The sequence below is a fragment of the Lissotriton helveticus genome, chromosome 3_1 (genome assembly GCF_964261635.1).
Source record: "Lissotriton helveticus chromosome 3_1, aLisHel1.1, whole genome shotgun sequence".
Lineage (NCBI taxonomy): Eukaryota > Metazoa > Chordata > Amphibia > Caudata > Salamandridae > Lissotriton > Lissotriton helveticus.
In genome coordinates this window covers 758,985,317-759,001,448 of record NC_136061.1, presented here as the reverse complement: position 1 = coordinate 759,001,448, position 16,132 = coordinate 758,985,317, and the positions used below count along the sequence as shown (strand labels likewise).

Below are 16,132 nucleotides of genomic sequence, written 5' to 3'. Positions count from 1 at the left end.
CGGGGGGAGAGAAGCAAATGGGTGAAAGAGAAATAATGTGGAGAGGGGAGAAAAGCATACGAGGGAAACAGCTCAAAACACGTATGCTGTCTTTGGAGTGCTTAAATAAAAAAATAAAAAGCAATATGAGTTCCCAAAAGTGAGCATAGGAAGCATAAAAGCCAGCAAAACAAAGAGATGATAAAACGGATAATGGTCTATGGGACACACTAGATAGAAAGGCTGAAACGAGGAAAGCCATACAACAGAAAGCAAGCAAATAAGAGTGTCAGTAAAGTCAACCAATTGTAAGCAATGACACGGCTGCAAGCCCCTGTAAATTATATGCAGTGGTCGTGCTGCAAGCCCCTGCATGTTCTTGTTAAGCCCCCACTAGGTCTTTTGCAATCAGACAGCTTGCACAGTCTCTAGTATGCTTGACCTAAAAAAGGTATACTTGTAGCCAGAAGAAGCAAAGTTAACACAAGAGTAAACAGTAAAATACTTATTTTGATTGTTTTTGAGGACAGCCTTGATTGAAGCTGTTGAGATGATGCTGTTTAAATAACAGACTATTGAATGGAATTAATGTACTTTGAGAAAATAATTCTTATTAAGCCAATATTAAAAGTTCCTGACGGCTAAATGGCAGATTCCTTTGTTCTGGGAAGAGGAGATCATAATGTATATGTACTGATTAAAAAGATTCTGCTTAACAACAAAATGTGAGATATATTTAAATAGACTGTTTAAAACGGAAGAGTACTCTTGTAGTGGCTAAAATAAGCTAAGAAGAACAACATAATAGAAAGCAAAGTTTCATACTAAAAAAGAAAGTGGCAAAAACGAAAGACATCACATCATTCTACAGCATTGCTAACAATGTACTTACCTATTTGTGACAAGACTGTTGCTCCCACTTTCCCAATCTCCTGTTGCCGATGTTCTTAAAAGCTTATTTTTGCTGGTGTCCAGTGGGACGAGCAAATAAACCATGAGGTTAGCAAAATGAATTGCCTGGCTGAAAACAGTACTTTCTTCACTCTGTACCAGTTCCTGTTGCTTTTGTTTGCTAAGACTTGGCCACAAGCGCATTTGTTCAGCTGCTATATCCATGATAGTCTTATCCTTATCCAAGGTTGGAGTTGTCTTGTCCTGGAAAGATATTTTAAATAAAGATATTTAAAATTATAATAACAAATTAAATATTCCAAATCATATTTGATGTGTAAAATGAGATTTTTAATGGTAGCGAGAGTATGTAACAAGGTGTATCCATTTTATTTTAATATAGCCCGCCGTAGAGGGCTATATCGCTATTAAAGGCCCTCTACAGCGTTAAAGGCCCAAGCCGAAGGCGAGGGACTTTAACAAGGGAGAGGGACTTTCATAGCCGGTATAGCCCAGCTACGAAGGGCTATAAGGCTATTAGAACATTCTGCCACTAGAGGGCAGAATGTTCTAACAAAAAAGAAAAAGCCTTATAGGAGCGTGAGAGGACTGGAATCCCCTCAGGCTCCTTGAAGCCTTTGTTCACAGCCAGAGCTGTGAACAAAGAAACATTGGAATGTTGGAGCTACAGGCTTATACCAGCCATTATAGGCCAGAGCACTCCATTGTTTTCAATGGAGCTCCCAACATTCCAGTGTTCTAATTGTTATTATTTCAAGAATACAACATTATAAGAATGTTTAATCGGACAAACAGAGTAAGGTCCATTCCCTTCTGAGGTAAGCTAAGCGGCCTGATTACGAATTTGGAGGATGGGATACTCCGTCACAAACGTGCCGGATATCCTGTCCGCCGTATTACATGTTTCATAGGATTAAATGGAATTGTAATTTGGCAGACGGTATATCCGTAACGTTTGTGACAGACTAACCATGTCCACCAAACTCGTAATCAGGCCCTAAGAAACTGACTGTTGACCATACATCTTATTCCACAGTTTACCACAAGTCCTAGCGCATGAACATACAGGATAAACAAGTTTAGTAGACCGCATCGCATACAGTACTAGTGGAGGTACAGACTGCTTTACTAGTGCACCGATAACACTGTAATAGTACAGTGGAGCATCATGCTGGCTTTCCTTTAGAAAACAATGCACAACATCATTAAACTTCAAATCAAAAGCAAAAAAACGAGAATGTGCCTTAAAGGTGCAGGGTGTTAAAGAAAATGACCAGAGTCTTCTAAATTATGCTGACAAGCAGGATTCAGTTCAACACACTCCAGCTGGTGACAACTGCAGTTGGCTCAATGCTATGTTGCTTTTGCTCAACATTACAGCATTCATGAACTTCTTATTCACCTCAAGCCATATTCTGCAACATCTCAAACATCACCTCTCTGAGGAAAGCATCTAATAACCAACATCCTGCAGTATGTTCCTAAAAAAGATCCAAACTATTTCATGACTCATTTGTAGTATTTTATTCGCTTTTTCATTTCATTAGTAGATAATCAAATAGTACTGTTTTTTGCAAACTTTCACTCTTATTTTCAGAGTATAGCACTGTTCCTTTGTTTTAAATACATCCAATGCATTTCGGGGCCATATTGCGCCCCTTCATCAGGGATAGTGTTTTCAAGAGTAGCGGTGAGGTGAGTCTGAGAGGAAGAATCTGGGGTTCTGCCAAAGGCGTTCCGTTCACCAACGCTGATTATCTACTAATGAAATGAAAAAGCGAATAAAATACTACAAATGAGTCATGAAATAGTTTGGAACTCCTAATTGCTTGGGAAAACATATTGTGTGCACATAAGGATGGGATCAGTGGCCCACTGACCTCACGTTTCTCATGTGATTACCTAACGCCGAGGGACACCTGACGTTACTTGTGTAGCACCAACAAACTCAACGAAATTTTCGAATATTCAACCAACCCGCTGTGCACCCCAGCACACTGTACTTATCCTAAAAAAGATCCCTCAGAGATATCAAACATATGATCATCTCAAGGTAACCTAATCCCAGATTAAGCCTGGATCACGGCACAGAAAATGCAACACGAGTTCTAAGACACATCAGCTTTAGAAATACATTTGTTTACAGCTCATCATACATTGTGATTTTGAAAATGAAGAAAACGTTCTGCATCTCTTGGATGTCCACCAGGGTTTGAGTGTTGTGATGATATCAAAACAAATTCCCCCACAGTGCTTACTAACGTGGGCAATCATTTATTACTATCTTAACTCCAGCATTACTGCCCATTCTGTAAGATCTGTCTAACTCTTTTGTCTATGTCCTAAGAGGTGTATAATGTTATTGTTTCTACACTGCTGCCCCTCCTAACAGATTTGCAATAATTTGACTAAGAATCCACTTGATAAATGACAGAAGTGAACAATGGTGCTATTTATATTTAAATAAAAGGATAGGCCATGTTATACTGCTTATTTAGTTTTTTTATACTGCATGTGAGGGACATGTCGTTTTAGCTAATTGTAAGGCAAATGTTGTGAAAATACATTGCTTTGTCATCATTTTATCAATATTTTCTTCTGAAGTTAAAAGCCTCGTAAGCCAATGGCGAGAGAAAGGCTTTCTTGACATACATCTTTATGTAGAGGACTATCCACCGCAACAGGGTCCTGTTTTGCGCCGCTTTATCTTTTCTCGTCCCCTCAAAATTTACATAGAAATAGTCGTTGACACGGAGGTCCATTGCGCGGTCAATGTCTACACTCAAGGCTCCTTTAAGGTCAACTTGATGAAGCCTCACCCCATCTTTCATTAGCTGTGGTAGAAAGAAAAAATTGGTACGTTGAACGATTGTCTGACATCTAAGGGTGATTCCAATTTTGGCAAGAAGTCGGCTGGTGCACTGAGCACCATTTGTGTGGAAGGAAAGAGGTTTAAGGATGTTGTGCCAACAGTGCTTGAAGTTTACTCGCGTGGTGCACAGAAGTGATCATGATAAGAAAGACTGTTTTAATTGTTAGAAGCCATAAGAATCAATTAATAGACTCAAATGGTGTGCACATAAGGAACGTGAGACCAAAATTATGGCACCATTGTGGCATGATGAAGGGTTTCTAGGGAAAAGTGAGCTAGGCCTTTCAGAACACAAATCGCAAAAGGCAAATTGACAAGAAAAGTTTGATCTGGCAAACACAAAAATGCTGAAATGTCCCACCATAAAACCTTTGATTATGCACACTGCAAGGCCTTACTGGACCAATGACAAAATAAACACTACATAAGAAAGCTTGGCCTGCAGAGCAACAAGATGAAGAAAACCACACCAGGCTTCAAACTTCTCCCAATGTCCAAAGTAAATGAATTTTGTTAAAGAATCTCCAGTTGTAAGTAAGACACCCACTACCTTGGGTAGCAGGAGGTGTAGATTGATTAGATTCAGGTGAAGGATCCTTTCCTATTGCTGAGACAGGAGTTTCTCTCTAAGAGGTAACTGAATCAAAGGACATAGATTAGTCCTTAGACCTCTGGGTACCACACTCTATTGGCTCAGTCCGTGGAATTAGGATTGCTTGGCCCGGTCTGTTCTGACTTTCCTCAGAACTAGAGGCGGGAGAGAGAACAGTGGGTACAGGACACCCATATCTTATTGCGGTCAAAATGCATTTCCCAGTGGCTTTCTAGGAGGAAACTCCAGTGTACAGTGGTTTTGGCACTCATAGATGCCAACAGAACTAACGAGGACATGCCACACTATTCAAAGATGGTCTTCGACACCTTCGAATGGAGACACCATTCGTGGTTCGCCAGCTGACACCTGCAAAGTTAATCTGCCATACCATTTAGCAACCCTGTCAGGTGGTTGGTAATCTGGAAGATCTTCTGCTAATCCAGCCAAATCCAAAAGGTGTAAACCCCCGTACTGAATCCAGGAATTCACTCGGACCCATTTATTGCAGTACCACGTAGTGGTTATTTTGTTCTTGAAGACCTGCACCAGTCTCCTTTTAGTGGTCGGCAAGAAGGCGTTTAAGGGCAACCAGATTGCAAGAAGCTCCAACAGATTTATATGGAGCTGGGGCTCCACAAAAGATCAGAGGCCTCTAACCTTCACCACTTCAAGATGGCAACTAAGCTTCTCCCACAACCGTGAAGTCTCGGTGGGAAAAGGAGAGTGTCCTGCCACAAGTCAGGTTTGCATCCATCTGCCAATAGTGCAGATTTGGAGATGTTTCCAGCGAGATCTAGATCGATATGATAAGGTCAATGTTGGACTTGGCCCTTTTCGCAGAATTATTTTGCTGTTTGCTTCCCCGAATTCAGGATGTCCCCCCTTTATAATGTAAATGTATAGGCCCTGTGAGGTTGTAATGCCCTGGGTAATGATAAAAACCCATGCTAGGTGCAGGTGCCCTCTACCCTCAACATGGCTGCCACTGGCCCCTGCTACTGCAGCGTGGTCTTGTTAAGGCGCATTCTAGTTACCAGGAGCTGGCTGAGTCAACATACATTGTTGCCATTCCAGCCTGCCTTGACTGCCCACAGTTAGAGTAGGGAAGCTCCTGGCACCTTCTAGAATAGGGGTGGAGCTTAGTTTTGCCGCCTTAGAGGGTGGTCACCTGACCTGGGCCTATACTAGGTGGTCACCTACCCAGCCGGTCTTTGGGCAGAACTTACTTAGTCTCTCGTAGTATTCTCCCTCCTACCCCTTTAGTCCACCCCCTTTCTCCTTTATGCTCCATTTATCCCCCTTCGTTGTTCTTTAATTGTTTTCCCATTGAGACCTAGCTGTTTAGCTGATGCCCGGTGGAGCTACCTGATAGCTCAAGAGGAGATGGGCTGTGGACTTCCCCCTCGGCGGTCACCTACCCAGTCGGACTTTGGGCAGACTCACCTTCGTCTCTCCATCCTATATCACTCCTACCCCTTCACCCTACCCCCTTACCCTTCTAAGCTCCATTAATTTCGCATTCTACGCTCTTGAAATGTTTTTCTAGTAACTGATGTAACTTGTAACTGATGTAATTTTGTGGAACCTTATGTAAAGCGCTCTGATACCTCTGGGTCTAGACAGCGCTATATAAAACTCAAATAAATAAATAAATAAATAAATATATAAGCAAGGGAGGGAAAACTTTCCAGTCAGTTGGGGCATCACTGACCTGGGGAACCCACGCAGGAGATTTAGGCGGTAGGGCCTAGTCAGGGACTTATGCCACTGAGAGTGACAGGGCTTAGGTGCTGCCTCTTAAGTTGAGTGAAGTGCCCTGAACTAACCCACTGATCTGGCCCGGCGAGAGGGGAACCCAAGGACCATCTACAGTGACCTGCAGAGGAATCCTGCCTGCAGCCCCCAACTCAACCCCCTTCAAGAACCAAGAAACAAGTAACTGCTATTTACAAAGGGCGTCAGAACCATCAAGCGCCAAGAAGAAATCTACCTGCGCTTACCAGGACCACTGGGGATCCACAAGGTACAGGGCTGTGTCCACTCTGCGCCCCTTCACCTCAACCTGGGCCCCTGCGCTGTCCTGCCCGAACTGCCTGTCCTACCTTGCCTGAATTGAGCTGATAAGCGTTCCCTTCCCAGCGCTAGAACTGTGCATTGCCTGGACAGCTAAACAGCCTTCCCTGCCTACCCAGCGCTCTCCTACTGTGCCCCCTTGAGAGGCGCCGAGGTTCTGCAGACGATTGTGTCCTGAAGTGCTGTGTTGCTCCTGTAGCGCTATTGCTGACACTGCCTTAAAGCACTACGAAGCTCCTGGGCGCTATTCCCGCCCTGCTAGCGCTAGACTGCCTGAAGCGCTGTTGCCCCCGAAGTGCTATCATGGAGACTGCCCCCAAGCGCTGATTTTGCCAAGCCTGTGGCTAGCCCCGACGCGCAGCTGGCCCGAGTGCCTCCTCCCCACTCACCGCCGCAGCCCGGAGTCTCACTGGTGCTGCCTTGAGGCGCTGACATTACCAGCAAACCCCCTCGGCGGCCCCCGGTACCAGGAGAGGGCCGCCGTCAATGCTGTTGACTGGTATCACCGCCGCGGCCTGGCGTCTATCTGTGACAGGCCCCCGGTGTGAGAAGAGGGCCGCCGAAATTCCTCTCAGGCCGCGCTAGGCCTGACAGGCCCCGAAGCCTTTGCCCGCATCACGTCACGGGGCGCATCAGTGACCCCGCCCCCGCCGCGCTTCCATTGGCCGTCTTGGCCGCACCCCCCTAGCCAGCCCCGCTGGGATTGGCGGCCGGCACCACACCTACCAGGAGCCGCGTCTGGATTGGCTCCCAGCCGGAGAGAAACCCCAGAAGCCAAAGAAACATCGGGGTTGAAGGGAGGCCCCGAGAAGAGCGCCGGAGTGGCGCGGGCCTCCCCTCTGACCGGCCCATCATCCCCCCAGGCCCGGGAACAGCCTGCATCAACCGAGGAAGGGCAGCGGAGCCCCTTCCTGCCACCAACAACGCCGGACCTCACGAGAGGGCTCCGAAAGGAGCCGAAGCCTTCCTCCAGCCCCCTGAGCCTACGCAAGGGCCCGAGAGGCCGAAGGGAAGAAGGTAATCCCCGGGGAGGTGGGCGGGAGGCCGGAGAAGGCCCCGAGTTCGCTCCTCCGCGGGGGAAAGTTGAAATTGGGCCCCGTTGGCCCTCACAAGGCTCCCTGAACTGGGGAATAGCCCCATTGAAGACTGGTGACTGGGCCTGTTGGCCCCCAATTAGCCCCAACCTGAAGAAGAACTGGGCCAGAGCCCTGAGAGAGTGTTGTAGGGGCCTGACCTTATTAGAGGAGTTCACCCCTGACGAGGGGAATGGTTATTGAGATATGTTGCCCAGTTCTTGTTCATAGAATGGAAATGTTGATGTCTTCAAACCTAGTGAGTTACTAGGGAGTTATGATGGAATTTTGAATACCTCCTGCGCCAGTGTGTTTTTACTCCTGCCTAGGGAAATTTCTATCCTTGATTAACGGGGATAGTTTAATGCTTAGTACTACTGAGGGAAAGGCTGACTAAATGCCTCCAGTTCTATAATGAAATGCTTCCTTTACCTCCCTAATGAGATGTTTCCTGAATTCTAAAAGATCAGGTAGCCAGATGAAATGTTTTCCTGGCTTCATTAAGTAAATTTCACCTGTGTCTTAAAGGGTTGGGGATACTAGTGCCTTCACTATGAGATGTTTTACTCTCAGCCTCGTGACCTGGGGGCTTCCTGATTAATGAGCCTAATGAGATGATTGTACCTGCCTAATGAAATGTTTTACTCTCAGCCTCATGCAGGGTTTAACCTGGTGAATGAAATGCTCCACACCAGCTAATTGAATGTTGTACCTTGCATGAAAGGTGTAGGCTCCTGTCTAGTGCTGCATCACCTGAATGCCTACCGGTGGCCAATGAAATGGTTATCCTTACCCACTGAAAGGTTTTACCTCTGCTAATTCCCTGAGCTATATTTAATGGAAGGTTATTCCTACCTAATGTGATGTTGCCTGACCTCTAATGTCTTGGGTCTTCCTGAGTGCATGTAAAAAGGTTTATTCTTACGTGAGGAAGTGTCCGCCTTTACCAGATGACAGGGTTGTTTATCCCTGCCTAATGCCATGATTAGTGTGGCCTGACGACATGTTTATTCTGCATGAAATGTTTTACTCCTGGTACAGGAAAAGAGTTATTCCAACCTAATGTTGTGGCTAATGAAATGGTTTACCTTTAATGAAATGTTTTATTCTCATTTAATGTTCTGCTTATTCATGCAGCAGGTAATGTGTGGTTTTCACCCTAACGAAATGTTCTTATTCTCACCCGATGAAAAGTTTTCATTCCTATCTAATGTCCAGGTTGTTCCTGCCAAGGAGTTTAAGGTAATAGTCACCCTTGCTTGGTGAGAGGTTAATTGCGTTACCTACTGAACAGGTTACTTACCTGAAAACCTGTGGACACTTGCTATAGGATTGCTCATCCTTGCCTGATGAGCTGGTTGACCAAGCTAAGTCTTTCATGAAATGTTCACTGTTAACTGATAAAATGCTAATTCTTTCATGAAATGTTATTGCAACATGTTAAATTGGATATTGAACTGCTCCCTTTTCTCCCCTCCTAAGGAAATGCTTTGATGAGTAATTGATACTGTGATTCTCCACTCCTGAACCTTAATCTCATATAAAAGTTCTTTGATTTTTAATCAAACACACTGGAGTGGCGTCAGTCATTGAGTGCATTTTTATTGTCTCAATGGTTGCGTGTGCTGTGTAGTCACTTAACACCTAAGCTTTCGGGTGCCTACCTGCTCGTGCCAGGCTACCCCCGGGGAACTGGCGACCCCAGTTCCTACAGTCACCCTAATGCTGACCCACTAAAACCTGAGGTTCAACTGTAGAGCCCTCATGTGCCATCTGGCATATGAGACACATTGGATGCATGAATATAGGAATCCAAGAAGCCACAAAGCTATCCTCACAGAAACCCAGGATTGACCTTGAAACTTCTGGATCATATCCCAAATGTCCTGTACTCACTGCAGTGATCGAAAATTCTAGAACCCTACCATGTCTAGGGTAGCCCCTACGAAGGGAAACATCTGTGAATGACTAATGTGGGACTTTGGCCTGCTGATGGAGAACCCCCAGGGAATTGAAGAGGGTTGCCATTGCCAGAGGTGGTCTGCAACTAGTCAGTCACTTAGTCAGCAAGTCATTGAGGTATGGGAATACAAGTTGTTTGAAAATCATCTGTGACCACAGGCATAACGTAAGTAAAAACCTGATGGCATAGGTGAGGTTAAAAGACATCACAGGAAATCGGAAGCACAGCCCACAATGAAGTGAAAGGCACGTCTTTAGGACTGCAGGAGGGGTATAAGAAAATACGTCTCCTGCAACCATCCAGCACCATCCAGTCTCCAGGATTCAGTGCAGCAAGAATATGCACCAGAATGAGCAATTTGAACCTGTCATTCCTCAAGAGGGTGTTCAACGTCGGGCTCTCCAGAAGACTCCTGGAGCCCTTGCCATCCTTTTGCATGAGGAAGTCTCAAGACTAGCAGCCCATACCTTTCTGAGTCTGGCGCTTTTTCCCCAAAAGAAGGTTGATTCGCTGCACTAAAATTAAGGCCTGGTATGCAGAGATGGCCTGGTGCAGGGTGGGAAGGGGGATGTTATGAGGAGGGACCGAGATGAAAGGCAGGGTGTAGCCTTCTTGAACAATATGTAACACCCATCAGTTGGTCGGATGGGATGGATATCCATTCACAAAGAAAATAACAGATTCTGCCCATTAATGCCAGGCTATAGGACTTAAAGGACAAATAAAAGGCTGCTGTCCCTGTTGGTGTGAGACGTTCTGAATGCTAAAGTGTCATCTACTGTGAAAAGTCTGGGCCAGTTGCTTCACTGACTGAGAAGCCTTGAATTGCTAGTATGGCAAGCCTCTTGACTAGCCCCTAAACATGTCATAATGTAGCTGGCATTGTCAGGCTGGTGACCATAATCCTAGGGATTGTGCTCTGAAGCGAATATCTTATATCACACTAACTAACGCCAAATCAGCCTTCTCCCCAAAGTGCCTAGTGAGGGACATCAGACATCCCCAGAAAATCAATTTGCTGATATTCAAGCATGCTAATTGAAAACCACACTGGTGCCAATAGTGCAACCTATGCAGTCAGAGGTGTTTTAAAAAGTTCACTACAACTGAATCATTTGGGTAAGTGATGCTCTAAGGTCCTCTGGGACGGCTAACAAGATCTCCCGGGCCATGCCCTCTAATGCATGTGTGTACCTGAATAGAACAAATACCATGTTTGGGGAAGCTAGGGGAAGCTTGCCAATACCCTAGTAAGTGTTTAAGAACAGCACAAAAACGAGCGCACAATAGCAATAGGGATGGTCTCCTTGAACCATATAGGAGACCCAAATCGGATTTGATGAACTGCGTCATGACTTTCACTCTGGAGTCCAAAACCATACAAAATCTTTTTTTTAAAACATTTGAAGATACTACAAACAGGGAATCTTTCTTTGGACCTCCCTTGGTATGCATACAAAAGGTCTGACCATCTAAGAGATAGACTCATACATACGAGACCAAGGAAGTGCCAAACTTGTACAAAGAAACCACCATGGAATCTACCTCCAATCACAGGACACTACCTATGGGACACTGCAATGTATGCGCCTCTACTGAGAGCACAAAGGCCATCCAGTTAAAGTAGCACCCCGACATGGAAACAAAAGAGGCACACCAATTGCAACTCACGCAATTGCATCTACATGATCACCTGTCCATGCCAAATGAATGATAACAAGAGCAGTCTAAGTAAGAATAACAGAACATCGAAGTATCATTAAATGTAAAAAAAAATCTACCACCAAAATAGCTACACATTGCCTCATGGCTGGACATAACCCAGATGACCTAAAATGGACGGTGCTGGAAATATATCCCTTTATAAGGCAAGAAGCCCTCTTTAGGAAGAAACAACAGTGGATTTTCCGGTTATCCACACATAAGGACGGAATGAACCATGACGTACCATGGGGTGATTTAAACAAATAACTACACCTTTTGCAAAATAAAGGGTTGACAAAGATCACCAATGTTATTAAGGGATTTTAAGTACACTGAAACTCAATGGAACTAACGTATATCCAGAGTTCTATTGTGTCACAAAAAGTTCTCACATAGTCATGTGACTAGTACTCCACTGATGTGTAGTCTGATATAAAACCTCAGACCATAAGCATGTCTACAATTACTTAATAAGCCACCACAAATTTAATTATTGAGTTGGTTCTTCCCAATAATTAAATATACATTGTTTAGTTCGGTCTGCACTGTTCCCATGAGGCACAGGGTTAGACTGATTTGCATATGGCCATGTCTGAACTGGGGTGGCAGAGTGGGCTAAAGAACAGTGATGGATTAAACCCAGATCTGTTGACTGGGTGTGAGTGTTTGATTGGTTCAGATGCTCCGTCCATCACCACTCCCTTCTGTACCGCTATTTAAAATGATGGCACCCTCCAGTATTTCCAAGACCCAGTTCCGCCAAGATTTTTCAAAGACATCGAAACTACCCAAAGAGACCTACTGTGGGACGGTAAACCGTGTATATCACTAAAAAAATTACACTCAGCTGGTATGATGGAGGTATAGCACTCCCTGATATTAAAAAATATTACTGGGTGGCACACCTCTCAGCCATAAACCAGTGCACTTACCCCCACAGGATGGACAAGTGGGTACTCCCAGGTGGTAGCTTCACAATGGCACAATATTCCAGACCCAACAAACATCCCATGACAGCACCCACACAAGTTTCAGTACAAATCTGGCACACGGTAAACCGCACCCTAGGGTGGGCCAAAAAACTGACGCTTCCCACCCCTTTCTGGGACTCCAAATTCCTGGGCACAAAGGGTCGAACAAAGGTTTTTGACAAATGGGACCGAATAGGAATTTCCCGAAATGGGGAACACTGGGGGCAAAATGGAATGATCTCATTTGCTTCACTACAACAAACACACGATCTAGAAGGATCAGAATATTTTAGATACATGCAGGTTAGCCAGTCCCTTCAAGCTAATATACCGGCGGGGTCCCACCTACCAGAGTCCTCCCCTCTAGAGGACAGACTGCTCTGCTCGATGGGCACCTACCGGATAAAGCTATTTCCCGGACATACAAAAAGTTAATACGCAACACTCCAGATCCTCTAACATCATTGAGGGAGAAGTGGGAGCGTAACGGCCTGGAATTGCACAATGAGGAGTGTCAGGAAGCACTCTCCTCGCCGAAGGAGGTCGCTATCTCAGCAAAACTGAGGCTGATCCAATTAAAGATCCTACATCGTGTATATCTCTCCGGTCCTAGATTGGTACTGATGGGCAGGAGCGAGGAGGGGCTGTGTAAAAGACATTGTGGCCTGGAGGGGTCCTTTCTACATATTATCTGGGAGTGTCCTCTAATCCACAACTATTGGAAGAAAATACATGAATGTATGAGTGATGTATGGGGGGTAGAAATGCGGCTCGAAGCCAAAATGTGTCTCCTGAATGTTTGGGAGCCCACGGACCTGAACACCAAAGGCAAACTCTGGACAACGCTTGGCCAGATGGTAGCTAAGCGGAATATTGCCAGCCTGTGGGGAGCAACGATACCATTGACACTTACCGCCTGGAAGACCGATATGGACTGGTGTATGATATGGGAGAAAACTGTATATATGGCACTTGGCTGTCCCCGAAAGTGGACCGCGCTCTGGACGAAATGGAACACTTATCGTGGTAATATATGTGAGCCCCCATATTTCCCCCCTTGACGAACCACAGACACCTTGATATTTATAAATAACTGATATCCTGTGTCTTTCCCACTGTGAAAATCAAAATAACTACCTGATTTACATGTCTGGGACACAATTATAATTAATGGTTTACTGTATGCATTGACCATTCCACCTGAACTGTTTAATAAAAAAGAACTTTAAAAAAAAAAAAGAATAAGATGACTGCCAGTCTTGGTAAAGAGACTATAGAAAGCTAGGTAATGTGCAACAAAAAGCTCGAAAGCACTATTAAAGGGATTTGAGTAAATTGCAAGACTGAAACTTTTGATGAAGTCCTATTTGTTTTGGACAATTTATAAAAATGGTTTCAAATGTTTGTGAGAAAGACGCTATTCCAAAGGAATGAGGTCATTCACAACAGGAGGAAGTCTTACTGGACAGCAGAAGAAGCATAGATAGATTTGGCAGCTAAAATCTCTTTCACAGAACCGGCCAGCAGCCTTAGGCAACAGAGATAAGCGGATACAGAAATTCATTCGCCAAACTTCTGTTATTTCAAGCATCACCCCTAGCATGTGTCCTCCAGGAAAATAGGGAAGCTGGCCTCAACCAAAAGCCCAAAGAGCTTTCATAACACATAACATTAAAGCGGAGTCAGGTACAACTAGATGAGTATAGTTAACTAGTTTAGATAAAGTAGCTTAATGCCTTACAAAAAAAATCTGATAAAATGTGGGATTATAATAAAGTAGGATAACCAAGGAGCAGAGCAAATGTGCCAAACGTCAGGTGATACGAGCAGATTGGAAGACGAAAACCCAGCAAGGGTACTGATGGTCATGTTCAATTTTGACCAAGGTGGTACTCCAGCATTTTTCACACCACCAAACGATCATGCTCAGACCGCGGTTCGAGGCCCTGTGTCCCGCCCTGTAATGCTCTTGACTTTCTGGTGGCTTAATTCTCGTTTGTATTTCTATTGATTTTATTTCTTTTATCCCCTCATTTCTTCTAAACTCCTGATCTCTCAATCTTCTCTCTCTCCCTCATGTCCTGGCCCTTCTGCCGGTTCCCGCCGCTGCTTCTTTTGTGGCCGCTCCTGCGTTTTTCCCGCTCCGGCCCCCCTGCTGTCCCGCCCTCCACAAACCTCTACTTATTGGATGCCGCTGCACGCTGCGCCGAGCACAACCCCTTGGATTCCTGCTATCCGAGCGCACAGCTCCACAGCTCACCCAGACAGTGCTCTGCCTCTGACGAGCTCAGACCGCGGTTTGAGGTCCTGTGCCTCACCCGGGACTGCTCTGGACTTTCTGGTAGCTTAATTCTCGTTTATTTTTCTATTGGTTCTATTTTTCTTCTAGTGGCTTAATTCTAGTTTTTTTTTTACTATTGGTTTTATTTCTTTTATTCCCTCATTTCGTCTATGCCCCTTGTCTCCAAATCTTCTCTCTCCCCTGCTTCCTGCTCCTTCTGCCGCTTCCCGCTGTTGTTCCCTCCGCGGCCTCCTGCGTTTTTCCCGCTCCCGCCTCCCTGCTGTTCCACCCTCCCCCGACCTCTACTTAATGCAGCCCGCCGTGCGCCAAAGGCAAGCCCGTCTGCGCTGTCCGCGACCCGACCGCGACCAACACCAGGAACCCTGGTCCTTCGAACTCCCAACGCTACAGTTCAGAGAATCACCACGCACTCAAAGGCGGCAAGAACAACAACTGCAAGCTCTCCTCCCCTCTCGACACCTATGGTCCTTTCACCTGCAAAAATTGCCGTCACTCCTTCAACATCGCCAAAACCCAGGACCCACCTCCGCCAACCAGCAACATCCCCACCACAGCCCAAAGCCTGCAATACATCCTCCTCAACATCGGCTCCCTCCACAGACACGCAACGGAAATTTGTGACCTCCTTAACAGCAGCTCTCCTGAAGTCGCTTTTTTCACCAAAACATGGACAAGCTCCACCTCAGGCCCTGACATTGTGATCGCCTTCCCAGAAGGATACAAAATCACTCGGAAGGACAGCCCAAACTGCCCCGGAGGCAGCATCGCTCACAAGGCCAACCTCCACCTGATCACCTACACTGACGGGCCTATGGATAGGATAGGATAGGATAGGATATAAGCTTATAAAGCGCTCGAGTGCCAAGGCGTCTTGGCGCTGGGGTGAATGAAAGGGAATAGGCCCTGAGTTACGGCAGTCTAAAAAGATGTGAATAACCAGGTTTTCAGCCCTTTCCTAAAAAGCTGCCGGCTAGGTTGAAATCTCATGCTCACCGGCATTTTGTTCCACAGCTTTGCTGCACAGTACAATAGGGTCCTGCCTCCCCATCTTGCTCACCCATCTTGCTTTACGGACCTTATGGAACACCTCCACTTCAAGATACAGGTCAACCTGACCACCACCTTACAAGGCACCCTCATCTACCGACCTCCCGGACCCCGTGCACCCTTCTCCGACTCCATCAGGGACATAATCACCCCGCATGTCATCACCTCCGCCGACTACATTCTGCAGGGGGACCTCAACTTCCACCTCGACAGCGGCAGGAACCCAACTCCATCTCCCTCCTGGATAACTTTCACGTCATCGGACTCATTCAGAATGTACCAGAACCAAAGCACTCAGCAGGACACACCCTCAACCCTTTCTACACAGCAGGAAACTCCAACTCCTTCAGCCACACCACCAAACTCCCATGGACGGACCACGGCTGCGTCCACTTCACCTACAAAGCAAACATCCCCCGCAAACACCCAACCCAGCTCCAACGCAGGAATTGGAACAAGATTTCCAACGAGCAGATCCCCACCACCCTCAGCGGCTCCGTGCCCACCGCCTCAGACAACGACCCCACCACCGCCGCCCGCACCCTACACCCCCCTTAAGAAATCCTCCAACCCTCATGCCAAGAAGGCCAGCTGGTTCTCCACCTCCAGGAATCTAGACGAACATGCAGACGTCTCGAAAA

At 46.0% G+C, this 16,132-nt stretch overlaps 1 protein-coding gene across 5 annotated transcripts in view; it reads right to left on the bottom strand.

The window, feature by feature from the left end:
• The window catches only part of SBF2 (SET binding factor 2), a 2,295,537-nt gene that overhangs the window by 779,671 nt on the left and 1,499,734 nt on the right, over positions 1-16,132 (bottom strand). For all 5 annotated transcript variants that reach the window (XM_078680952.1, XM_078680953.1, XM_078680956.1 and 2 more), the window contains one exon: positions 872-1,134. In XM_078680952.1, the coding sequence (XP_078537078.1) occupies positions 872-1,134 (263 nt within the window). The remainder of the gene's footprint in view (positions 1-871; positions 1,135-16,132) is intronic.